This window comes from Drosophila albomicans, chromosome 3, assembly GCF_009650485.2.
Source record: "Drosophila albomicans strain 15112-1751.03 chromosome 3, ASM965048v2, whole genome shotgun sequence".
Classification (NCBI taxonomy): domain Eukaryota; kingdom Metazoa; phylum Arthropoda; class Insecta; order Diptera; family Drosophilidae; genus Drosophila; species Drosophila albomicans.
The window spans coordinates 22,439,532-22,466,841 of NC_047629.2; the positions used below are offsets into that span (position 1 = coordinate 22,439,532).

General features: G+C 35.7%; 2 protein-coding genes across 2 annotated transcripts; both read right to left on the reverse strand.

The window, feature by feature from the left end:
* Positions 1-13,234: 13,234 nt before the first annotated feature.
* LOC117566568 (putative gustatory receptor 57a) lies at positions 13,235-15,441 on the reverse strand. Its single transcript, XM_052003532.1, has 3 exons — positions 15,329-15,441; positions 13,412-14,577; positions 13,235-13,351 (listed from the first exon to the last, which is right to left on the reverse strand). The coding sequence occupies exons 2-3, from the start codon at positions 14,531-14,533 to the stop codon at positions 13,235-13,237; spliced, it is 1,239 nt and encodes a 412-aa protein (XP_051859492.1). The 5' UTR covers positions 14,534-14,577; positions 15,329-15,441.
* A 9,362-nt stretch (positions 15,442-24,803) lies between these two features.
* Positions 24,804-25,218, reverse strand: LOC127565381 (uncharacterized). The gene is made up of 2 exons (XM_052003533.1): positions 25,051-25,218; positions 24,804-24,995 (listed from the first exon to the last, which is right to left on the reverse strand). The coding sequence occupies exons 1-2, from the start codon at positions 25,216-25,218 to the stop codon at positions 24,804-24,806; spliced, it is 360 nt and encodes a 119-aa protein (XP_051859493.1).
* Positions 25,219-27,310: the final 2,092 nt, after the last annotated feature.

The window sequence follows — 27,310 nt, forward strand, 5'->3', positions numbered from 1 at the left end:
AAAACGTGCCTTTATTTGTCATACAGATTTGCTTTCGTCACGTTACGTTTTCGGCTGACATGGCGTATACGTAATCTGCCTTCTTTTGAGAAATTCTATTTAACTATCGTTTGGCGAAATTCAATTAGTTTTTCTATCAAATACACAAATACTATTAAAACGTTTGCAGACAGACGACGACGAGCATGTTCATTTCAATTTTCATTTTCTGCTGCCGTTTATAGTATTTTCCAGGTAATACAATTTTAATTAGTTGAAATTGCATCAAAAGTTTGTTGCGCACATCTTCAATTCTCGCTTTGCTTTACTTGCTCTAAGCCTTCCTCTCTGTCACTCCATCGCTCTCTCACTCTCTCTCTCTATCGCTTGAAGTAAGTGTGTGTTATGTGAAAATTAATTACAGAGAGGCTCATTAGCATTTTCGTTGCATGTTTGTTTTGGCTGGCGGCGAGACAAGCTTCCCCCCTATGTGCGACGAGCACTCATACGCAGCGTGCGCCCAATTCAGCCAACATATCTGCACTTGCATTTGCATCTGTCTCTCTGCAACTGCAATCGTATTTGTATCTGCATCCACTGCGGGCAATGTTGTTGTTCTTGTTGTCTATACAAGTTTTTTTTTCGTTTTTTTGTCGTTGTTGTTGACGTTGTTTTTGTTGCTGTTGTTAGCTGGGTGGAATGAGACAAACAGTGAAACTAACTCGACTCTTCGCTGAGATTGTCATTTGCAGCTAAATTAATTATCAATGCTCATTGCATCATTTTTATTATTTTATCTAATGGCGAATGCATACACTGGCTTTGTTTTAGCTTATTAAATAAATAATATGAAAATTCAATGATTTGGAAGAATTGTGTTTTTGTTAAATATGATATTGTAATTAATGCATATAATTTGAAGTTAATTGTTTACAAAATTATAGTATGTATATGATCAGTGTTTTGTTATATTTCTTTAATGTTAATGTAAATGCGGTAGCTATAGGAGTAATAAAATAAAAAGTTTATAAAATATAGTAAGTATGTGCACAACATTAAAAATGTATTTTCTATTGAAGCAAAACTGGCTGAAATTGGTAATACACTTAAAATACTCCGAAAATATACTAAATTATACCAAATTAATATACCGAATATATTCTGAATTATGACAAATCTATGTACCAGATTGTCAGCTATAGCAATTAAGGTCCAACACTTGAAGTGTATTTTTGCCATATAAAATCATTTCGTAAATAAATTCTAACTTCAGGAATAGTTAATAATAGATAATTTTTTGTTTTGTTTTAGTAGTTTCAGTTATTATACAATTTATTAATTTACAAATGTACATAAAAGAACAAGAGAATCTAGAATAGTATAGTTACATAACTACACTTACCTAATTCAAACATAATTGAAGATTGCTTAAATAGTAATTATGCAATATTACATGAGTGCCACACACAGTGGCGCCGCCATTTAGAGCTAATGATGCTGCAGCTTTTATTCAGCTGCCGCATTTGGTTGAATCAACAATAGTGCATTAGATTGGGCACACACAAGTGCATTGCCATCAGAATGTTGCAGTAAAAAAAACAAAAACAAAAGCAACTTGAAAAGCAAGCACAATAGCACAAAGTTCGAGTGTGAATTTGTGAGTGTCTGTATGTGAATGTAAGTGTAAGTGTGTGAATAAAGTGTGCACACTGCAGTTGGTATGCAAAATTAACAAGTTTTACTGCAAGTTGCAAGACGACGGCAGAGTTTTAATATGAATTTGCTTGTGAGATTAAAACACGCCGCCAAGTAGGCAACAAAAAAAGGGCGACAGAGCTAAGCTGCTGGCAAGAACTCCAGCTAACTCCTTGCAACTGCAACTGCAGTGTTGCTGTCTTCTCCAAATTGAGTTCTTGAACTTGTTAACAGCGTTGCGACTTGTTCCGTAGCTTGTTTACAGCATTTGCACACTTGCTTCTTATGAAATTGAGTCGCCAAAACAGCACAGACAAACACACACTCACACAGCTGCAGCTAACAGGACTCATGAATAATGCAATTATTGTGCAAGTTGTAGTCGAAGCAGCTGGAGCAGATGCTTAATTATGCCTAGGCTGTTTGCCTGTTTGTCTAGCCTGGGCCTTGACACCTGACCACTCAAAAAGGTGTATGATTAAAGTAAGTGGGAGTGTGTGGCATGCAACACACGCTAACCACAAACTATTGTTGGAGTGTCCGAAAAATGTATGTGGCACTTGCCACACTCAGAGAAATGGCAAATTCATTTACGAGTGCGCGTAGCATGTAGCATTTGTCACGCTGCTAAACGGAAAATGCAAACTGAAAGCAACAAAACAGCAGCAGCAGCAAAGCAGCAGCAAGGCATGTTGGTTGGGTTGTAAGGGAAATGCCTGGAAAATTGCATTTTGAGTGCAAATATTAATTTCAGCTGGCGCACAAAGGCAGCAACTGTAGAGAGTGTGAGAGAGAAAAAGTGTATGTGGGAGGTGGCAGCAACTGGCAAGTGGCAAGTGGCAGCATCATCTCCGTCTTGTTCTTGTTGTTGCTGTTGTTGTGGCTGTTGTTGTGGCTGTTGCCATTGCTATTTGTGTCATGTAATTCAAACGTGCGGGCCCAAACATTTTGCTAAAATGCATTCCACAGTGACAAATGCAGCGCATATCCTGCAGGAGCGTCCTGCCTCACGGCACTTAACGTAATGGTCCACTGCTCTGGACCTTGAGCCAGTCAGAGAGCAAAAGACAGTTAAGTTTTTTGCCACATTTTGCTGTTTAAACGAATTAAAATGAAAACAGCAAGTTCAGTTAAGGCAAATGCATAAAAGAAAAACTTGACTTGACCGAATGTGTGTGCACATTCCACACTTGACAATGCGAGTGTAAGTTTTTTTTTCCTCGCATTTCCGCTTCCTTCAACACACACAGCTTCTTCATGTTTTCCCCGCTGCACTGTGTGCACAAAGTGTAATGATAAAAACTAAGCCAAGGCCTTGCTAAAAGCAGCATCAACACATCAGCACACTTTCCACTGACCCACTCAAGTTTGATGCCCACGATTGATAGACATGAGTGCGCCTCGCCATGCTAAGAGATTATGCAACATGATTCTAAGCATAACATGTGTGGCTTATTACGGCTATAAAAGCATCTATTTAGAGCCATTCAGGCTTACAGATGTTGAGAAGAGCTCATTATAAAGATGGAATTATGTTAGATGCTGTGAAATGCAAATCACTTATAGAAAATTATTAATTACATTTAAATTGTTTTTCATATCTCATTTCGATTGAAAGCCAAGAAGTTTAAGTCATTTTTTTCTACATTTACATTAATTAGTTGCAAAGTATTGCTATTCTGTAGAAATATAATATTACAATCGTGACCAACAACACTCATAGTTTTACCTCTACAATTAAAAAAAGTTGTTGATTGCACTCATAACATTGTAATTCATATTTTGATTTCCTCTTTTAAACAATTTCGCTAAAGCTGCTAAATATTATTGATTAAATAAATACCACGCGTTGTGAAATGTCTTTTCGTTTTCCGAGCGTCTTTATTTTAACTCTTCGATCAAGACTAATCGCGTCGCTCGAAATTATTCATTACATCTTCTTAAAATAGATGAGAGAGCAATCATGAAGGCTTAACTAACATCAAGATAAAGTGTCAAAATAACTGTGGGCATTTGTCCTACTACAATATATTGTAAAAAGCTGGTAGTAATGAATACATTATATTATTGGAACATTAACATAACTATAACATAAGTAGAACTAATTACTATACTGTACATATGTAATAAGATGCTGAAATAAGTATCACATTTTGTTATAACAATAGTTTATAATATGAATAGTTTATAAAATTTGGATATGTCGAAAGCTCACAATGAGAGTGGGTATAAGTTCCAGCCTTTGGTTTTCAAATAATCGAGGGAATGAAACGGAAATGAACAAAAGTAAAAGAGAGTTAATATAAAATAGAATACAACACTGGAGTGATATGTACGGATGGACGGGAATAATTTACAATTAAGAACACTTAACAGAAAATAAATTTGAAGAAATAACGTCTCATTTGTATATTGTCATGTTTTTTAATCAATAATAAAGGATATATTTTTCATTTTACCAAACAAGAGGTTGAATTTGTAAATATAAACATCGAAGTATAACAACTCATACTTCACCAAATTTGTTTTCATATATATTATAAATAATGCCAAGAGTAAATATATACATTTTTATTCATAAAGAAGATTTGCGGAGAAATGTTTAAAATGCAATTTGCTCATGTCGCAGTAATTGGCAAATGCATTAATAAATTATACATTTGTGTTATGTGCTCTGTCTGCTTCTGACAATTGCTATTATCAATAAGAAACTGCAAATTCATTAGCCAAATTGCGGGCATGTTTGCTTAGCAACAACGATCTGTGTATCTAGCAGAGACAGTTGCTCCATAGTTGAAAGGCAGCAACGACAGCTGCCAGAGCTTGCACTCGAAAACAGTTGCCACTGTTATGTGTTGCATCAATATATAGTATTGTAACTTGGCTCGAACCACACACACACACAAACAGAGGGATTCACACTCATGGTCGCACTTAGCATCATTCAGTTGGATACACTCAACCCGTATTTGTGAGTGTCGCCCAGTGAATGCAGCAAATTGCATGTTAGTCGCAGTTGCAACACATTTGCCAGATGTGAGTACAAAACATTTTCACTTTCTTGCGTTTGAGTTCAACTCTGCTTTGCTGTGCTGTGCTGTGCAGTGTTGCGCATACGCAATGTGTGCCAGCCGTTGCTGCGTAAACAAGCAACAAACACACACACACACACACTCACACACAATCACTGACAATACAGTTGCTGACACAAAATGTTATTTCACTTCAATTAAATGGATGCGCGGCTTGCAGCTGAAGTGCTGCCTCTCTGCCTGCCCTTCTGCCTGGGTCGACCATTATGTGAACTTTCTCTAAGTGGATTCTCTCCCTCTCTCTCTGTATGTGAATATGGGTGTATGTGTGTGTATTGTCAGTCAATTTAGCAAATGCCGGAACCGCGAAAGTTTCTTAACGCGCCCTGCGTTTGCAGCTTCTTGTCGCAGTTTTAGCCAAACAACTGCAGCACATGAAGTTTTTGTTGTTGTTGTTTTCCCATCTTCTTCTCGTTCTCGTTTTTGTTGTTGGTGTTGTCTGAGCGCTTCCGTTGGTAATTATGTTGGCAGCGGCAGCAGTGTGCGCTTTCAATTTCCGCATTGCCAAATTGTTTGCCAAAATCAAATTCAAATTACAAAGCAATTTCTGCTCGAAAATAGCTTAGCACACAATCAGCCAACGACAGACATCGTTTCTCCTTTCTCTCTCTCTCTCGCTCGCTCTCTGTCTCTCAAATCTCTGTGTCTATCTCTTCCTCATTGGCAGTCGTTCACCTTGTGGCGCAGACATCCGCCGGATGTGGTGTCTAACATTTGCAAATGCGAAACATTGGAAATATGTAAGCTGCCCCTTAAAGTATGCAACGATTTTTGCCACGTTTGCCACACTTTATTAAGCATACGCCTCGTGTGCGAACTCGTATTTTTCCCGTCGCAAAACTAAGCCCCAGCGGCTCGCCAATCGAATTAGCGTCATTGACTTGTCGCTCTGTCGAATCGCATCGCATTTGGTGCCAAATACGCATCACAGACTGTAATTACAATTCGCTGGACCCGCAGGCAGAGCAGTGGCGAAAGGAGAGGCGGAAGGAGAGAGGGTGTCATCAACGGACGCGACTTAATGCCACCGAATATGTGTGTGTCCATGTGTGACAGATAGCGCACACTCATTCGCCCTCTTATGTTGTTTGTTTGTTGTTTCAGCTCTTTTTCCCCAGTCTGTTTATGCGTTCAACTACTGAATGGATTGCTCTGGTTCGGTTCGGTTTACTTTGCATCGGTTTGGTTTGGTTTGTGGGTGGTTTGGCTTATGCGCTGCATTTGGATTGTGGTCAAGTTGGCAAATACGCAACGCAAATGCATATGAATGATGCATGCAGATAAAGTGTGTAATATCTTAATTTATCACATGCTTGACGAAATATTATGCTCTAAGTTAATGCAACGATTCATGCCTCTGATTTATGCCAAGGCTTGCAATTCATTGAGTGGGGTCTAAACCACACTTTGATGTAAGCATTGAACAGCTTTTTGCATAAGTAATGTTCTACTATTTGTTAATAAACACCAGTTAATATTGCTGCTAAACCAGTACAAGAAAAATTTAATTTATGAACTTAATATTTCATTTCATTTTTCTTTCTTTTGAACAAGCGTTACAGTGCAGAGCTTATTCAATTTAATGCTTTAATATGGTAAAACTATTTTCATATTTGGGGATTTATAAAATGATTAGCTTAATTTTGCATTGCGTTACTTTCATGCAAAGCTTGAATCTGTTTTGTCTGCAGTTGCCAAGTCGAATGTCTTTGTTCAACATTTGGATTAAGGCGTTTGCGTGCGTTATGCATTTAAATGACACACCAAAAAGAAAAGTCAAGAACACACTCACATACAGACATAGGTAGAAACTATACCATATATGTGAGTAAAAGTATATAGCGTAGCATAGGTTAAGCCCTTGGCCAAAAGTAGCCTTCACCTTTGCACTTTTGTGTGCTCGTTTATTTTGCTTAAGCAGCTTGCACAAAATGCTTGTAATTTGCTTGTTTCTTTGCACTTGAATTAGATGAGCGTTCACACACACAAACACACATGCACGTATATATGTATATGCAAGTAAACATGTTTGTAAGTTGTGTTATTTTTGAGCTTTACCTTTGCGCCTGGCGTGTCCTTGCAGCTGCGGCACTTGTCAAGTCGTTTGCTCGGACTGTGCAAACAACATGAGAAGCCCAACACCAACAAAAACCGCCCCGCATCACCATCATGAACACCAACGACCTGGCCAACTAGTAAATGCATTAATGGCTGCCTCACCTTGCACTCTGCGCGCCCCTCACTTCCCTTGGCTTCCCACCAACTGCAATTGCAGACCCTTCAGCTGCCTGACTCCGGCAGCACTCTGGCTGTAAGCTTCGTGCCAAAAGCGCTCACCTCGCAAATTTGCGCCCATTACAGATTACATGCGTGTGTGCAGCATATGTGTGTGTCTAAGTGTGTGTGTTTGTGTGTGTGTGTGTGTGTGTGTGTGTGTGTGTGTGTGTGTGTGTGTGTGTGTGTGTGTGTGTGAAGTGAGGCTACAGTGTTTGCGTTGCGACATGGCTGGAATGCTCAGCTTGGCGCCTGAAGTGTTTTTTGCTGGCGCTGCCATCGTCATCGTCATCGCCATCGTCGTCGTTGTCGTCGTCGTCGTCGTTTTGATTGCGCTTTGCATCATGAAGATCAGGACATTTCTTGAGCCGCGTGCTGGCCTCGTTAAGTGCCATCAGACAGTCAGTTGGGCTGCTTATGGCATTTTATGCTATTTTAAATGCATAAGCTACATGTTTATTCGCTCTTTTTTTATGCACACAAACACACACACACACACACGGTGAATCTAAATAAATAAAGACATATGATGAGTGCCATCGACGCGACACATATGTTGATTTTTTGTTGTCGTTGTCGTTGACGCTGTCAAGTAGATGCTCGTAAAAATGTTTATTACGCGGCCGCGTTCTGTTCTTTTTTTTCGGTGTCCCTCCCTAGAATGTTGTCAGTCGAAATGTTGCTGTCTGCCAGCGTCACCTTTAGTGCAACATTGTGTGTGTTTGCTTTTAGCCGCTCGCCTCATTAGTAATTGAAGTTTTTGGCATAGGCGCAGCAGTCAGGGTTAGGCTTGAAGCTTACAAGACTCTGGCTCCTAGGCTCTAAGCTCCATGCAATTTTCATTTGTCAAATGCGTCGTTAGGCAAAGCCCAGAGCCTCATCATCCTCATCGCTGTTGTTGCAGCTGGGAAACAACGCAAATGTTGCTGCCTTTGTTCCGATGTCTAAATGTGTGTGTGTGTGTGTGTTGTGCGTTTGCTTAATGCATTTTTAATGCATCAAACACATTCTGAAGACGTAAAATTGCATTCAAATTGCTTTAATTAAGTGGATTTGCATTCGAAATTGACACACACAAATTTCCCAGAAGGCAGTAACAACTATAGCAGCAAAAGGATATGGCACTCAAAGCGTTTTGGTGGGGCGGACTCGTGGTATGAGTTTTAATTGATTGGTCCATTAATTATTCACATTAAAAGGTGGCTCACATGGCGTATGCGTAACCCACTGCCTACGCTCTGCTGCAGATGGCAAAGTTTCCCTTTGTTGTTCTTTTTTCAAAGGCATACGTGGCGTATACTTAATAAAAGATTTGAAAAACATTTATAAAATACTAAAAATTATTTGATTTGTTTGTGGCCAAGATATTTTATTGCAAATCTATTACAATGTGGCACACATGTAGTATGCTTAATATGAAAACTATGCGAAAGAGTAACATTCCCAAGTAAGACAATTTTCAAAGTTTATAAAATGATTAAAATAATTGCAACTAATAAAAGATGATTTGTATTTTTGTGTGGCAATTTTTCAAGCAAAATATTTTCGTGCATTGAATGGCAAATAGGAATTCAGAAAAATGTAGTTTTGAGCAGTCAATTGGCAAATATTTGCATAGAAATTTGTTTAAATATTTGCCAGAAAATATGTGACATCCCAACAGATTGTGATATTTGCATACGAATTGGCTTTCATCCCTCCTCTCTGCCGTTGTCCTTGTTCATAACTCGGTCTGCGTCTGGTTTAGCTTTGATAAATTTGTGCTGAAAAAGTCAAAAGGACATTCGCCAGAAAAGGTAAACAGACAAAAGTTTGCATGATTTGCAAGTGTCAAGTGTGCACAATGACAAGTCCTTAAATGTATCTCAATGTATGTGTGTGTACGTATCCTTGACGTGACACTTTAAGTGAAATATGCAAATAAAATACGAGCAAAGTCAGGCTTTGATTGACTTAACATTAAACTAAAACAAATATTTACGGCGACTTCTCCAAACTGTTCACAGCGAACACATAAAACTAATTAGCTGAGTATTTTATGATGATTTATGTGCGTGTGTGTATGTGTGTGTGTTATACATATAGAAGCTCACACATTTATTGACTTAATTAAAGCATTGGCTTTGGTTTTGATTTTAATGCGATTGTTTTTGGCGTCGAGGGACGACGACGACGATGGCGATGAAGGAATCGCAATGTAAAATAATATGCGATTCACTGAGCTGCATAATTATAATGAAGCGTTTTGTCTGGCCCAACTTAACCTTAATTCCATGTTAGCTCACTTAATCCTAGCGTGGTGTCTTTTTATTGCCGCCCCTTATTTTCTTCTTCTTTTTTTTTGTGTTTTTTGCATGCATTGTTATAGTCCTCATGCAGGTGCGAACTATATTCTCTTTTAGACAAAAAGCTGACAACACGCATAAAAAATGCGCCGTCTGCTAATTAAGTTGCTCGCCAAAATGAAAAAGAAAACTAAAAACTGAAATGAAAACGCAGCCAACTCGAAGGAGGTAATGGAGAGGGAGAGAGGGGTCAAATGCTAACGCATTGTGTTGCCAGTAACTTTTGTGCATAAAATGGAACAGATGCTGCTCTATTCCTCTGATGCGGGCTAAGAGGTTGCACCTCACTCCTCTCGCTCCCCTCACTCGTTGTCAGCCCTGACCACATTTTAATTGGGCTAAGTACAACCCTTCGAGTCTGACAAGTGAATCTCTGTCCAGTGACTGCTGGCTGGCTGCTTGCATGTGTGACATGCTATTAGAGAAACTTTTAAATGAGTTAGTTAAGTAAAGCGGGTAATGCTGTTATGAGTTTGCATTCGCTATAACAAAAGCTTGTCAGCTTTGCTTGTTCAGCTTAACAGACTGTTAACCCACAGAGAGCCGCAAGGCAAGTATTCTACATACTCTAAGCTATACCTGTTGTATACCATCCTACTATATATACGACTCACATGGTATCAAAGTAATTACAGCACTTGCATAATTCATGGAATTGTTCTTTAAATAGTTCGTCAAACGGCACAAGACAAATTAAGTGGCTTTTCATTAACATTGTTTTATTTTCTGAGTTCAAAAAGTCTTTTAGAGTTTATAGAGTACATATGTTAAGTGAAATAACATTTGCTGTCTCATTAACATACGAGTTCCATATGCACTCAAACAAATTATTCTAAAAGTTTGAAGGGGCATAGAGTATAGGTAATGAAGCTATAGTAGATTGTGCTCGATTGTGAGATACACGCTGCCTAATTTATATAAATGCAAAACAGTGCCAAGGCAGAACATACATAGTGAAAATATACCAAACTAATATACCAAGAAATAAAACGACAAACATGCATTTCAAATAAAACATATAGGAAAACATATACTAAATTGGCAACCAAAGCAATTAATAGTTTACATTTACCAAACTAATATACCATAAAATACGTCGACATACTACAGAATTTAAAATATACCATAGAGGACAAAATATACTAAAATGTCAACCAAAGCAATTAATTTTAACAGCCAGTTAACAGACTTATTGAAAATGGAAATTAAAATACAAGTGCCTTACACATCGGTTACTATTTCACTTACTGTATGTTTTATTATTATTATATAATTTCATAGATAACAAAATACTACTGCTACTACTATATAATCAACCAAAGCAATACATTTTAACAGTCGCCTAGCGAATTAATGGAATACGATTGTTAAATTTATTTTCACTGTTAAATTATATATGCCTTACACATTACTATTTCTGAACTATTTACCATTAATATTTTTATATTTTTAACAATAAACTTAGCAACGCAATTACTCAAAGTCAAGCTAAATTAATTGTGTTTCTAGTTCCACTATTAATAAATTCACTTTTAACTGCCAGTTAGCATAGAAGTGGCCTTTTACATTAACATATTCTTTTAGGATTTTGTGGTTAAACATTTATTTTAATTACAATAGCCATTATATGACACTCACTCTCACATGGTAATACACTCGAATGCGTGCTGTAAAATTTTGTTCTAACTAGTTCTTATAATGGGTAACTAATTACAGCGCCATCGAATAAAATTGCAATTGTTGTTAAGCGTTTTTACGATTCTCAAGAATTGAGTGTTGCATTAATTGAGGCTTTTTATTTGTAGACATTTGCGTGGTAATTGAGGTATAAGTGCATGCAATTAATATGCAATTAGGCTCATGCGATAATTTTTGATTATTTCTTGTTTTTGCCTTTAAATGGGAACGCTTAAATTTCGAGAGCCGCAGGCCGCAAGCGGCAGGCCACTGGCAACTGGCCACATAACATACATGTGTGGCATGCCACAGCAATAGCAATTATCGCAAATTATATCGCCCATATACATATGAGATTGCATTATGTGGCAGAGCAGAGCGAAGCGATTCCCCAAAATGTCGAATGCCGAGTGCCAGTTGAATAATGGAAAAACTCATGACATGGAAATGAATGAAACAAAGGAATGCCAAGAGGGCGAAAAAAAAATATTATTCAATTACGACAATGGTCAACGGAATGTTGCAGAGTGAAATCGACAGACCATGCCACTGATAATCATCATGATAAAATATGCGATTCAATAAATACTTGAAGTTTCCTCTGGCAATCGCACCACTCTCTTCTCTCGCTTCTCTTCCTTGCTCTCTCTGTCTCTTACAAATTGCAATAATAACAATAATGCGTTGTGTTGCCATTCACAATACTCATTGTATTCGTTCATAGTTCGACTCGACTGCTTTACAATAATATTCGTTTTTAACCAAAACCCAATAATGTCACACAAAATTCAACCAATTCCAGCATCCATTGTCATCTGATTTTATACCGAGATTTCAGCCTAGGCGGGAACATTAGTATTTGCAGACATTTTGCAACGTTTCGTTTCCTATATTTTACTTATGTTCTTGTTCTGATGTTCAATTGAATTTATTTTTGTGTTTCAATAAGTGTGTGTTTTATTATTTGTTGCTGAACTTTACTTCTTATATGACATACTCCCAACTGAAAGTGTATAATAATAATAGTGTTTTTCTCGCAAACGGAAAAACCCCGAGAGAATTACATGTTACTTTTTAACCAAATGTACAATGTTATTGTGCAAAGTAAATACAATTTAATGAGAGTAATAAAACTAAAGTATATAACACGAAATGATTCAAATTTATTAAGAATCCATGTCTTATGCAACAACTTTTCTAGAAATCAAACAATTTTTTATAAAAACATTATTAAAATAAAAGTGTGACATTCATTAAATTTACTTTATTTTCGTATACTGTTTTATTGACTTTACCTTTTTAATGCAATTTAAAAACCAATATTTTTAACAAAACTTAAGACTACATAGTTTTCCTTGGAATCAAGCATTTCGGGTTTCTAATTTCACACATTTAATGCCTTTATTTTAGGGCTTTAAGTTGAAACTAATTTTGAAAGTATTGCAAATTTCAATTGTGTTCTTACAATAATCGAATTATATTTTACATAATTTAGTAAACATAAGGTTGGGTCTTTTTAAAAGGTTCCATGACATTTTTTATGAGCATCTCTTGTACTAATATTAATTTCTTTCAAGAGTTTACCGCACTGATTTTGAGGCTTTCAAAGCGTTGCAAATTTAAATTTCAGTTTCAACAATCAAAATACCTGAAAGTTATTCAGGAAAATTAAGTTTTCCTGAGTAGTTCGTTGTGCTACGATCTCAGGCAAAGGCAAATCATATTGAAGCAATGCCTTAAATTAGTGTCGCTCAATTAGTGGGCGTGGTCGGGGCCGCTTTCAATTTTATGACGCACTTGGAAAAGTGGTCGCTGGCCGCATTGATAAGCCTGGGCTGGCCAGACAGACGGTCCGACGGTAGTCCGGGGTACGCTTCATTTGCATAAAATTCAAATAAAATAAACGACAAACATTATAATCATTAGCCTGGCGACCGCCTCCTGGGTGCAGTGTTGTGTCCCAGTCAGGCCGCGGGCCAAGCTGCTGATTGCAACGCGGGGAGGCGAAGGGGACGAGTGGGTGGTGGAAGGTCCGTTGAGGCCGCTGACATATTTATGGTGTTTCTATGTTAACGAGCCGTAAATTAATTTAGCTAATGATATATGCAACGAACGACGACGACCACGACGAACGAACGACGTTCGAGCGAACTCCTCTGCTCCCCGCAGCCATTAGATGCCTATCCATTCCTGCAGCGCGACTTTCTGCTGCTCCACCTGTTCGCCCAGCTTCTGGGTCATTGCAAACTGTATGAGCACCAGCAAATAGTTGCACACAATCGAAGCGAACTGCGAAAGTGAATTGCACGAATTACTTACTCCAATACAATGCCTCTAAACTTTACTCACCAGCGTAATGACAGTTTTATTGAGTGTGATGCTTGTACCGCTGGTGAATTCCACCTTAAACTGCCAACGCCAACGCATCATCGCTTCTACGACCTGCTTGGCTGGCGTACTGTGTGGAAACCAATCGTCCAGCTGCTCGAGTAGACGCAGACAACGACGTCCCTCGTCCACACTTCGACTGCAGTAAACAGGAGCGATGAGCATTTTGTAGAAGGGCACCAGCATGCAGACGCAGAGAAAACCCAACAGCATCAAGCTCACACCGCCGGCATCATTGCTGCTGTTGTCGGAGCGGGCAAAGATGATATACAGCTCACTGGTACTCAAAGTAAAGTCATGAGCCATGGCAGACCACAAGCTCACATTGTAGACCTCATTGATCTGCAGTATGATATAGTGCAGCTCCTTGACGATGTCCACCAGCGATCGCAGACGCCGCTCGACTAGAGGACCTTTGCCAAAGCGCTTATAAAGAAACTGCGGTTGGAGGATCTGCTGCAGCAGGCGAAAGCGTATGCTCAGCAGCTCGGTGAGGGACATGTGCACATAGCCCGTGAGATGCGGTCCACTGGTGATCAGAATATAGCACAAAGCAGCGGGCACCACCACTTCCAACTGATGTCCTGCAGCACCGCGTGCCAATGCTGTATTGACAGCACTGACATACAGCACACCTACAACGGAGAGTACAATGATGTTTTTGCGCGACAACTTGCGATAGTTGAGATTGGCGCCAAAGTCGCGCATCAGCCGCCTGTCAATCTCCGCCAGTCGCTCGTAGATACCGAGATGTTGTCTTGCGCCCAGCTGCAGCGACAGCACTGTGAGTATAAACACCAGCGAGGAGATGACCAGCTCCATGCCCATGATGCTCAACACGAGTTTATCAAGTTGCAGCACTCGTGAGCGCAGTTCATCGTTCAACCCAATAGCATAGAGACAATCACAGAGACCGAGCACAGCCAAGCTGGCGCAGCACACGGAGTAGAGACGTGTCCACTTGTTGATGACGAACTCACCGCCTCGTGGAAAGAAGCCGCTGCAGCAGACCACAAACTGTCCCATGGTGGTAAGGCTTACGGATTCAAGCAGTGATCCAGGTTCCCAGCGTTCAGCTACCATGTTAAGGCAGTTGATGGACACGGAAACATGCTCTTCCGTCTGAGCTAAAATGAATGTGATTTGTGAGCAACGTTTAGTAAAGTCCTAAGCCAGATTGGAGCATTTAATGTAATTAGTTAATTTATTGTAACTTATCGCTGGCATCACAAACAAAAAAACTCGTGACTGTCTGCTTGAAGCAGTGAATCAGTTAATCTAGATTATCTGATGAACCCACATTAGTCACTTAATGATGTGGAAATTGTGAAAAATTTCATGTGTTGCAAGTCATCAAAAATCATAGGGAAATTCGAAACAGCATAAAAAAACATATACAATAATATTATAATTTACTTCCTTAATTTATCATATTTTGTATTGAAAGAATATATATTTATAATAACATTTTACATTTTTTACATTTTATATTGTAAAATAATATACAAAGTTTCATTTTATTTGCTCCTTCGCAAATGAATTAAAAAACCATTAAAAATCAATTGATTTTATGATTCTCATTTTGTAAACATCAACGTTACTTTTCTATATGTAACTATTATTTTCTAGTCAGATTTATACCAAGATTGTTTGATTTTAATGTCTTCACCTTCCTGCGCGAACTGTGATCTTCGAAAACTTCTAAAACCGCACTCACTTGCCCCAGAAAATTTGAGTTTTCAAAGAAACGAAATATTATTTTGTATTCGCTAATGGGCACATTGGGAAATTGACCTTCGTCGGTCAACAGTTGGCGGGCAAACATGTGTCCCTAGAAAACAGTTTGTTAATGTTGAACAATGAACAACAAACACCTACCATATAAGGACAGCTGTGATTGACATTCGTGTAGGTTCGCAGATGTTTAATGACGAGATCCGAAAAGGGAATGAGTTGATACTTCATATCTTGGTGACAAACACTGAAGTTGAATGGGAACATGAATGGCTTGAACTGATTAGTATTGTCTTTCTTGAAGAAAGTCGCCTCAATCTGCAATCAATTAGCAAATTAAATATATTTTCAGGTTGAATATATAATAATAAGTTCACTCACCGTGATATCTTTTAGCGGCTGCAATAGGTAACAGTCAGCATTAACATAGGACTTTACCCAACTAACGGCGATCAGATTGCAGCTGACATTCGAAATAAACATCGAATTCACTTGGCATATTATACTCTTTGCCTTGAAGGACACGGGACCTGCGAACTTTCCAGAGGATATGCAGTATATTAAGCAGCTCAAGAATCTATTTTATATACGTACTACATTTGATATGCAATTGATCAGCAACAAGCTGAGCAAGAATTGATCAACCAGCTGTTTCATGTCGTTTAGAATACTGCCAAATGAACTAACAGTAATATTTCTTTTATTATCAGCTTACTCATTAAGCCCACCATAACTGCGAAATGAGGACAATTAAGATTTCAATCAACTAAAATAAACGTCGACGTATAATGCAATTAAATTTATCTATAATTGATGAAAGTACTCTATGTATTGAATAATTTTGAAATACAGTAGATTCCGGTTATAGCGACTTTCAAGGGACCGACGATTTTACGTCGTTAAACCCGGAAGACGCACTAACCGAAAGGAGCAAAACAAATTTTTGTTTTTTTTTTTTTATGGTTGTCATGTTCGTAATAGGGTTTTAAGATAAAATAAATTAATTTTTAAACAAAACAAAAAAATGTAAAATATTTAATTTAATATCATGGTTTTTCCGTAATAAATCGTGTTCCTTACAATAAGCTAAGGCGACAGCTAAAACTAACAGACAGTAGTGAGAATGTAAAAACCGTCGTGTCGATGCTAGGCACTCAAGCAAGAGTGCCGATAAATTTGTTGGCATTATTTCGCTGAATTTTTTTTTTCGTCGCATTGAATTGTGAAAAACTTCGTCGGTATAAGCGGTTTGTCGCTAAAAGCGGAAACGTACTAAGCGGAGGCCCTTTCATATAAGTTTGTATGGGGACCAACCAAGCCATCGAGTATAACTGGATTCTACTGTAGTTCCAATTTATCCATTTGCTGATTTACTGATTTGATTCTTTCGCTTCTCGATTTGCACCATCTCCGCAGCATGAACATAATACCTGATGAGACCAACATGTTCGCTGGGTCGATCGGGATAGTTTTCGCTAACCTTTAAGGATATCATATAGAAACCGAGAGGAAATCTCGGTATGAAAGAGCTGTTCGCATCAATGTACAAGTTGGAGGAAACATATGACCCTGTAAAATCATTAGAATCAGATGAATTGTTTAAATAATTAATTAATTTATATGTATTTACCATAAAGGGGCAACTGTGATTTACATTCGTGTACTGTTTGATTATTTTCTAAAAGATTGTGATATTATGTCGCACATATTGAAGGCTGCGTTGATCAGAAATGGATCATACCGATTATTATAATCCTTCTTAAAAAGTTCCAAGTGAACCTATTTGAGAATGATTAATTTCAAATTACCATTTACAGTCTATGTATATAATTACCGTCCAATTTTGCAGTGGCAAAATGAGCTCACAGTCCATGCATAGAACAGCTTTATTCCAATTTTCAGCCTTTACCACGCATGTGGAGTTTACTACATATTTGGCATCGGGCAGACATTCAATATTCATTGATTTGTACACAATTGGAGAACCTGCAAGCTGAAAATACAAATCCATATACGATTTGGATCGAAAGATATATAATATGTTAACAATTATCACACTCAAATCGTACGACAAATATAGAATAAACACAAATGGGCAAAGCATTATAACGACTGCGAGCAATGGAAATGGTTCGATTGTTCAACAATCGTTGTCAAATGAAACATACATTAATGCACTTTAAACTGTTCAATGTTTACATATATTTTAATTACAATTTTCCAGTAATAATTCCAATTCTTTTTTTGAGAGTAATTTTAACTAAGCTTATTTCTAATTATATTTTTGTAGCCCATTTTTTGTAAATATTTTTACAGCTTCTTCTTTTTTGGCTGAACAAAATCCATCGCTTCGAAATAAAATTTTACGACGCCAATCGAATCGATGCTTCCATTCGCATAGTTTTCATAAACACTAAAAGATATTAGATAAACGCCCAATGGTATCAATGGCATCATAAAATCAGTACCACGAATGTACAAGTTGCGGGCTATCAAATGACCCTGTAAAAATTTCTTCAATTGAATAGAAATCTCAATTAAATTGAAGGATATTACTTCAAGAGGGCAAGTGTGATTAACATTGGTAAACTGCTTGAAAACCTTTATCATCATAGTGCCGTATGCTGTGAAACTTTTCTTCGACAGTACATCACACACATTGACAAGTACATTGACCAGGAACGGATGGAAACTATTATTATAACCCTTTTTAAAAAATTCAATTCTTGTCTGAAAATAAAAAATATTTATACATATATATTTTTGCTATATACGCCTCGCTCTAGCAACTTACCGAAATATTGCGTAATGGCATAACAAGATCGCAATCCATTTGAACGACTGCATTAGTCCAATTTTTAGCCTTTACGAGGCAACTAGAATTAACGACAAACCTCGGGTTTGGATTGCATTCGAGATTCTTGGTTTTAAGTACAATTTGTGGATCACTGAACTGTGGAGTAATTATCTCAATTAGGTCAAGATAATAAAGTTTACTTCGCTATTTTAATTACCACTTCACAAAGCAAGTGAAAGCCCAAAATGAAATAAACGTGTGAAATATATGAATACATGATTAAAACTGTAAACTTTTTATTTAAAATTTCACATTAATATACTAAGTTTGCTACTATAACAAATAAACCTTATAGTAAATCGCTTTTGAGTAGCGTTTTTAATTGCTTTATTATATTTGCATTATGTGTTAATGTTGTTGACTGAGAAATTGTGTGGAAGAGTCATTATTTCATCATATCGAAAGTATCGATCAGTATAATAATATTTTTCCCCTCAACCACATTAACAACACAATTTTGGTAAAATCATATCATATAAAAATCCCTTTATTCGAATGATTAATGCTTCAAATCTAAATAGAACGTGAATATAAAATTAATTAATATATAAAAATGTATGTCTAGATTAAATTTAATTGAGTTGTTTCTTCTTTGGCTGCACTTATTCCATGCCTGGAGAATCAGTATCAGCCATATACAAATTTCGTGTCATCAAATGGCCCTGTTAATATTTGCAATTGATTTATTGAATGGTAGTTGAGCTAGTTATGTAATATTTAAAGGATACCGTATAAGGACAGCTGTGATTTACATTCGAAAATTGTTTCAGAACTTTTATCATCATTACGCCATATGTTGCATAATTTCTTTTGGATAACAAATCACACAAATTTACTTGAACGTTTACCAGAAATGGATGAAACCTATTGTTACAGCCCTTTTTAAAGAACTGAATTTGTCCCTGTAAGATAGTTTTTATATAAAAATAATATTAAACATACAGATCGATCAATTTTACGAAATTGGATAACTAAATCGCAATCCATTTGAGCAACTGCTGTATTCCAGTTTTTAGCTTTTAGTGAGCAGGAAACATTTTTGACATGCTTGGGGTTTGGATAACACTCGGGATTTCTTGTTATTAATACAGTTTTAGGATCACTAGACTGTGAAGTAATTATCGCATTATCATCTTGATAAACAAATTTAGTTAAATTTCATTTTTATTGCCCTTCCCAGAGCAGTTGGACGCTCAGAATAAAATAAACGAGTGTAATATACGAGGACATGGTTAATACTGAAAAATAATGTCTACATTCTGTGCTATTGAACTGAAATTCTGGTTACCATTGATTGACCCTTGAATAATTATATGAATGGGTTAATGGTGAGAGTGCAGCTGACACTCGCAACTATCTACGAATTTCCTTGGCATACAATGCTCTTGACTTTGTAAGATACAGGACCTGCGAACTTTCCAGTGGACGTATTTATATTAAGCAGCTCAAAAATCTAGTCTATATACGTACTTCACACAACAATAATACATAGTTCAGTAACAAGAAGATCAAGAATTGATCCACCAATTGTTTCATATTGTTAAGAATACTGTGAATGAACTAACCGCGAAATTCCTTTTATAATCGGTTGTCCCATTAAACACTCCAAAACTATGAAATGGGGACAATTAAGATTCGAATCAAATAAATTAAATACAGACACAAAATGCAATTAAATTTATTTATAATTCAATGATTGATTCTACACTCTATTGAATGTTCAGATGCATTGCTCTATTTTTTTTGATAAAGTATTAATTTATCCATTTGCAGATTTACTGATTTGATCCTTTCGTTTCTTGATTTGCACCATTTCCGCAGCATGAACATAATACTTGATGAGACCAACATGTTCGCTGGGTCGATCGAGATAGTTTTCGCTAATCTTAAAGGATATCATATAGAAACCGACAGGACATTTCGGTATGAAAGAGCTGTTCGCATCAATGTACAAGTTGCGTGCAAAAAGATGGCCCTATGAAATCAGAATAATTGGTTATAAATAATTAAGATATATTTACCAGATAAGGACAACTGTGATTTACGTTCGTATACTGTTTGATTATCTTCCAAAAGATAGTGCCATACGGTATAAAATTTCTCTTTGATATTATGTCGCACATGTTGAACGCAGCATTGATTAGAAACGGATGTTAACGATTGGTGTAACCCTTCTTGAAGAGTTCCATGTGGACCTATTTGAAAATAATTAATATAATATTTCAATTAATAAACTAATAGTTCACCGTTGAATTTCGCAGTGGCAAAATGAGCTCACAGTCCATGAATAGAACAGCTTTATTCCAATTTTCAGCCTTTACCATGCATGTGGAGTTTACAACATATTTGGCATCGGGCAGACATTCAATATTCATCGATTTGTACACCATTGCACTATGGTCCGAAAGCCCGAATTTTTGGCATAAACGATTTTTATACCCGCTACCCATAGGGTAGAAGGGTATTATAACTTTGTGCTGGCAGGAAATGTATGTAACAGGTAGAAGGAGGCATCTCCGACCCTATAAAGTATATTTATTCTTGATCAGCGTCAATAGCCGAGACGATATAGCCATGTCCGTCTGTGTGTCTGTCCGTCTGTCCGTATGAACACCTAGATCTCAGAGACTATAAGAGATAGAGCTATAATTTTTTTTCGACAGCATTTGTTATGTTTGCACGCAGATCAAGTTTGTTTCAAATTTTTGCCACGCCCACTTCCGCCCCCACAAATCAAAAAAAACGAATAACAAGCGTAAATTTAAAGCTAGAGTTAGTATAATTACTATAGTAGTTATGATTCCTGAAAATTTGGTTGCGATCAGATAAAAATTGTGGAAGTTATTAAAGAAATACTTTTGTATGGGCAAAAACACCTTCTTACTAGGGCTCTTAGTTGCTTTGGCCGACAATCTTGTACATTGTGCCATCTATGGTATATTTTGAATGGTGTGCTGTATCGATATACCAAATACCATTTGGTACATTTTTAGTATTTTTTTAGTATTTTCGGTATATTTTGAAAATAATACAGCAATATTTTCCCCTTTTTAAAAATGGGTAGCGGGTATCTCACAGTCGAGCACACTCGACTGTAACTTTCTAACTTGTTTTTTTTTGTGAAATAGTGTTGTTTAATTGTTTTTTTTTGGTATCTTTAATACTTATATTATATAAAAAAATTTTGATAAGATATTTTGGGAATACCCCTAATTTTTTGCGCGCTTTTAAAGTCAGCTGTTCAGCGTCGTTTTGTTTTAGACAAAAAACCCGCAAAAATTTTGACGACTTGCAGCTCGTAAATCAATTCAACCAAACATTAAAAGTTAAAAGTGTGTATATGGAAAATAAAGGTCAAGGTATGTAAATTAATAGTTACTAAACGTTTTTCTATATTTCTAAATGTTTGTGTTGTTTTGACTAATGTGTTGCAAATGTGTTGTTCTAGCTTATTCTAACAAAAGTACATGTGTTCTGTGAAGGTTTTCTTTTAAGTGCCTCCAAGTGCCTTAAAGGTAAAAATGTAATATTTTTAACAAATCTCTATATATTCCATTTTTAGTAATGGTTTTTGCCCGTTTTTGAAATAACAATACATGTTGCAGGTGTTTCATGCAGCGCTGCTCAAAGTATTTCTTTAATAACTTCGACAATTTTTATCTGATCGCAACCAAATTTTCAGAAATCATAACTACTATAGTAATTATTGTATACACCGAAATTCGCAACTCTAGCTTTAAAATTGCGCTTGTTATTAGATTTATTTCATTTACGGGGGCGGAAGTGGGCGTGGCAAAAATTTGAAACAAACTTGATCTGCGTGCAAATATAACAAATGCTGCCGAAAAAAAATTATAGCTCTATCTCTTATAGTCTCTGAGATCCAGTGTTTCATACGGACGGTTATATGGGGGCGTGGGGAAGGCGTGGTCAAATTGACACAAAATTTTTTTCGAAATTATATCTTTCTCTCCCAGATATTTGTGCAAATTTTCAGAATCTTAGGTCCATTTTTAGAGTTTATGCCAAAAATATGGGCTTTTGGACCATAGTGCATTGGAGAATCTGCAAGCTGAAAATACAAATCCATATAGGTTTTGGATTGAAATATATCATATATAATATGTTATCAATTACGACCCTCAAAAGGTACGACAAACATAGAATAACCACAAGCATTATAACGACTGCGAGCAATGGAAATGGTTTGATTGTTCAACAATCGTTGTCGAATGGAACATACATTAATGCACTTTAAACTGTTTAACATTTATATTTTAATTACAATTTTCTAGTTATAATTTCCATTCTTTTTTTGGAGAATAATTGTTATTGCTTATTTCTAATTATATTTTTGTAGCCCATGTTTTGTAAATATTTTTACAGCTTCTTCTTTTTTGGCTTAACAAAATTCATCGCTTCGAAATACAGTTTGATGACGCCAATCGAATCGATGCTTCCATTCGCAAAGTTTTCATAAACACTAAAAGAAATTTGATAAACGCCCAATGGTATCAACGGCATCATAAAATCAGTATCACGAATGTACAAGTTTCGGGCTATCATATGACCCTGTAAAAATGATGTAAATTTAATAGAAATCTTAATTATATTGAAGGATATTACTTCGAAAGGACAAGTGTGATTTACATTGGTAAACTGCTTGAAAACCTTTATCATCATAGTGCCGTAAGCTGAGAAATTTCTCTTCGATATTAAATCACACACATTGACAAGCACATTAACCAGGAACGGATGGAAACTATTATTATAACCCTTTTTAAAAAATTCAATTCTTGTCTGAAAATAAAAAAAAAAAATGTATTTTTGCTATATACGCCTCGCTGTAGACACTTACCGAAATATTGCGTATTGGCATAACAAGATCGCAATCCATTTGAACAACTGCATTAGTCCAATTTTTAGCCTTTACGTGGCAACTAGAATTAACGACAAACCTCGGGTTTGGATTGCATTCGAGATTCTTGGTTTTAAGTACAATTTGTGGATCACTGAACTGTGGAGTAATTATCTCAATTAGGTCAAGATAATAAAGTTTACTTCGCTATTTTAATTACCACTTCACAAAGCAAGTGAAAGCCCAAAATGAAATAAACGTGTGAAATATATGAATACATGATTAAAACTGTAAACTTTTTATGTAAAATTTCACATTATTATACTAAGTTTGCGACTATAACAAATAAACCCTATAGTAAATCGCTTTTGAGTAGCGTTTTTAATTGCTTTATTATATTTGCATTATGTGTTAATGTTGTTGACTCCAAAATTGTGTGGAAGAGTCAGTTAATGTTGTTGACTCCAAAATTGTGTGGAAGAGTCATTATTATATCGAAAGTGTCGATCAGTATAGTAATATTACTATTATATTTATAGCCTCGACAAAATTAACAACACTATTTTGGTAAAATCATCACATATAAAAATCCCTTTATTCCAATGTTTAATGCTTCAAATATAAGGAGAATGAACAAAACGTGAATATAAAATTAATTAAAATATAAAAATGTATGTATAGATTAAATTTAATTGAGTTGTTTCTTCTTTGGCTGCACATATTCCACGGCTTCGAAAAATAGTTTGACATAGCCAAGCAACTCTATTAGGTAAACTCCCAATGCGACAACTGGAAAATCAGTATCAGCCATAGACAAATTTCGAGTCATCAAATGGCCCTGTTTATAACATATTTGCAATTGATTAATTGAATGAAAGTTGAGCTAGTTATGTAATATTTAAAGGATATTACCGTATAAGGACAGCTGTGATGTACATTCGAATATCGTTTCAGAACTTTTATCATCATTACGCCATATGTTGCATAATTTCTTTTGGATAACAAATCAAGGAAATTTACTTGAACGTTTACCAGAAATGGATGAAACCTATTATTATAACCTTTTTTAATGAACTGAATTTGTCCCTGTAAGATAGTTTTTATAAAAAAATAATATTAAACACACAGATCGATCAATTCACTTACGGATACGATACGTAATTGAATAACTAAATAGCAATCCATTTGAGCAACTGCTGTATTCCAGTTTTTAGCTTTTAGTGAACAGAAAACATTTTTGACATGCTTGGGATTTGGATAACACTCGAGATTTCTTGTTTTGAATATAGTTTTAGGATCACTAGACTGTGAAGTAATTATCGTATTATCATCTTAATAAAAAATTGTATTGTAGTTGAATTTTATTGTTTATTACCACTTTCCAGAGCAGTTGGACGTCCAGTATAAAATAAACGAGTGTCCTCGTGGCCATGGTTAATACTGAAAAATAATATCTACGTTCTGTGCTATTGAACTGAAAATCTGGTTACATTGATTGACCTATGAATAATAATAATGAATGGCTTAATGATGAGAGTGCAGCTGACACTCGCAATAATCTGCGAATTCCCTTGACGGACAATGCTCTTGACTTTGTGAGATACAGGACATGCGAACTTTCCAGTGGACATCTCCATATTAAGCAGCTCAAATATCTAGTCTATATTGTTTCATGTTGTTTAGAATACTGTGAATGAACTAGTCGCGAAATTCCTTTTATAATAGGTTGTCCCATTAAACACTCCATAACTATGAAATGGGGGCAATTAAGATTCGAATCAAATAAATTAAATACAGAGACAAAATTGCAATTAAATTTGTTTATAATTCAATGATCGATAGGTATTCTACACTCTACTGAATGTTCAGATGCATTGCTCTATTTTTTTTGATAAAGTATTAATTTATCCATTTGCCGATTTACTGATTTGATCCCTTCGCTTCTTGATTTGCACCATTTCCGCAGCATGAACATAATACTTGATGAGACCAACATGTTCGCTGGGTCGATCGGGATAGTTTTCGCTAACCTTAAATGATATCATATAGAAAGAGCTGTTCGCATCAATGTACAAGTTGCGTGCAAAAAGATGGCCCTATGAAATCAATGAAATCAGAATAATTGGTTATAAATAATTAAGATATATTTACCAGATATGGACAACTGTGATTTACGTTCGTATACTGTTTGATTATTTTCCAAAAGATTGTGCCATACGGTATAAAATTTCTCTTTGATATTATGTCGCACATGTTGAACGCAGCATTGATTAGAAACGGATGATAACGATTGTTGTAACCCTTCTTGAAGAGTTCCATGTGGACCTATTTGAAAATAATTAATATGATATTTCAATTAATAAACTAATAGTTCACCGTTGAATTTCGCAGTGGCAAAATGAGCTCACAGTCCATGAATATAACAGCTTTATTCCAATTTTCAGCCTTTACTATGCATGTGGAGTTAACAACATATTTGGCATCGGGCAGACATTCAATATTCATTGATTTGTACACAATTGGAGAATCTGCAAGCTGAAAATACAAATCCATATACTTTTTGGATTGAAATATATATATTATATGTTATCAATTACCACATTCAAAACGTACGACAAACATAGAATAACCACAAATGGGTAAAGCATTATAACGACTGCGAGCAATGGAAATGGTTCGATGGTTCAACAATCGCTGTCAAATGGACCACACTTTAATGCACTTTAAATTGTTAAACGTTTATATTTCAATTACAATTTTCCAGTAATAATAATTAGCATGCTTTTTTTGAGAATATTACTAAATACTTTTTTGTTGCTCAATTTTTTGTAATTATTTTTCAGCTTTTTCTTCTTTGGCTTAATAAAATCCATCGCTTCGAAATAAAACTTTATTTCGCCAATCGAATCGAAACTTTCATTCCCATAGTTTTCATAAATATTAAGATTAATGAGATAAACTCCCAAAGGCATCAATGGCATCATAAAATCAGAATCACGAACGTACAAGTTACGAGCCATCAGATGACCCTGTAAAAATGGCGTAAATTGAATAGATGTGCTCTAAGTATTTGATGGATATTACCTCGAAAGGACAAGTGTGATTTACATTTGTAAATTGTTTTAGTATCTTTATCATCATAACGCCGTATGCTGTGAAATTTCTCTTCGACATTACATCACACAAATTGACAAGTACATTGACCAGGAATGGATGAAATCTATTATTATAATCCTTTTTGAAAAATTGAACTTTTACCTAAAAACACATTAAAATAGTAGATATTTTTAATAAACCCGAGTCGATTGAAAATGTTACTGAAATATTGCGAATTGGAAATATAAAATCGCAATCCATTTGAGCAATTGCATGAGTCCAATTTTTTGCCTTCGAAGAAGAGATAACTAAATATAATTCGCCTTTTTATTACCACTTCACAGACCAGGTAAAAGCCGAGAATGAAATAAACATGTGAAATATACGAATACATGATAGAAACTTGTAAACTTTTTATTTAAAATTTCATATTATTATACTACACCAAATAAACCCTATACTAAATCGCTTTTGAATAGCGTTTGTAATTGCTTTATTATATTTGCATTATGTGTTAATGTTGTTGACTCCAATATCAGACATTTTTGCATCCTATCGAAAGTATCGATCAGTATAGTAATATATGTAGCCTCGACCACATTAACAACACAATTTGGTAAAATCATCATTTATAAAAATCCCTTTATTCCAATGTTTAGTGCTTCAAATCTAAGGATAATGAACAAAATATGAACATAAAATTAATTAAAATTTAAAAAATGTATGTTTAGACTTGGGATTAAATCTAATTGAGTTGTTTCTTCTTTAGCTGCACATATTCCATTGCTTCGAAAAATAGTTTAACATGGCCAAGCAACTCTTGAGTTCCATTAGAAAAGTTCTCATAAAATTTAAAATCTATTAGATAAACTTCCAATGCTACAACTGGAAAGTCAGTATCAGTACAATACAAATTTCTTGTCATCAAATGACCCTGTTTATAACATATTTGCAATTGATTAATTGAATGAAAGTTAAGCTAGTTATGTAATATTTAAAAGATATTAACGTATAAGGACAACTGTGATTTACATTCGAAAATCGTTTGAGAACTTTCATCATTATTACGCCATATGTTGCATAATTTCTTTTGGATAACAAATCAAGGAAATTTACTTGAACGTTTACCAGAAATGGATGAAACCTATTATTATAACCTTTTTTAATGAACTGAATTTGTCCCTGTAAGATAGTTTTTATATAAAAATAATATTAAACACACAGATCGGTCAATTCACTTACGGATGCATTACGTAATTGAATAACTAAATCGCAATCCATTTGAGCAACTGCTGTATTCCAGTTCTTAGCTTTT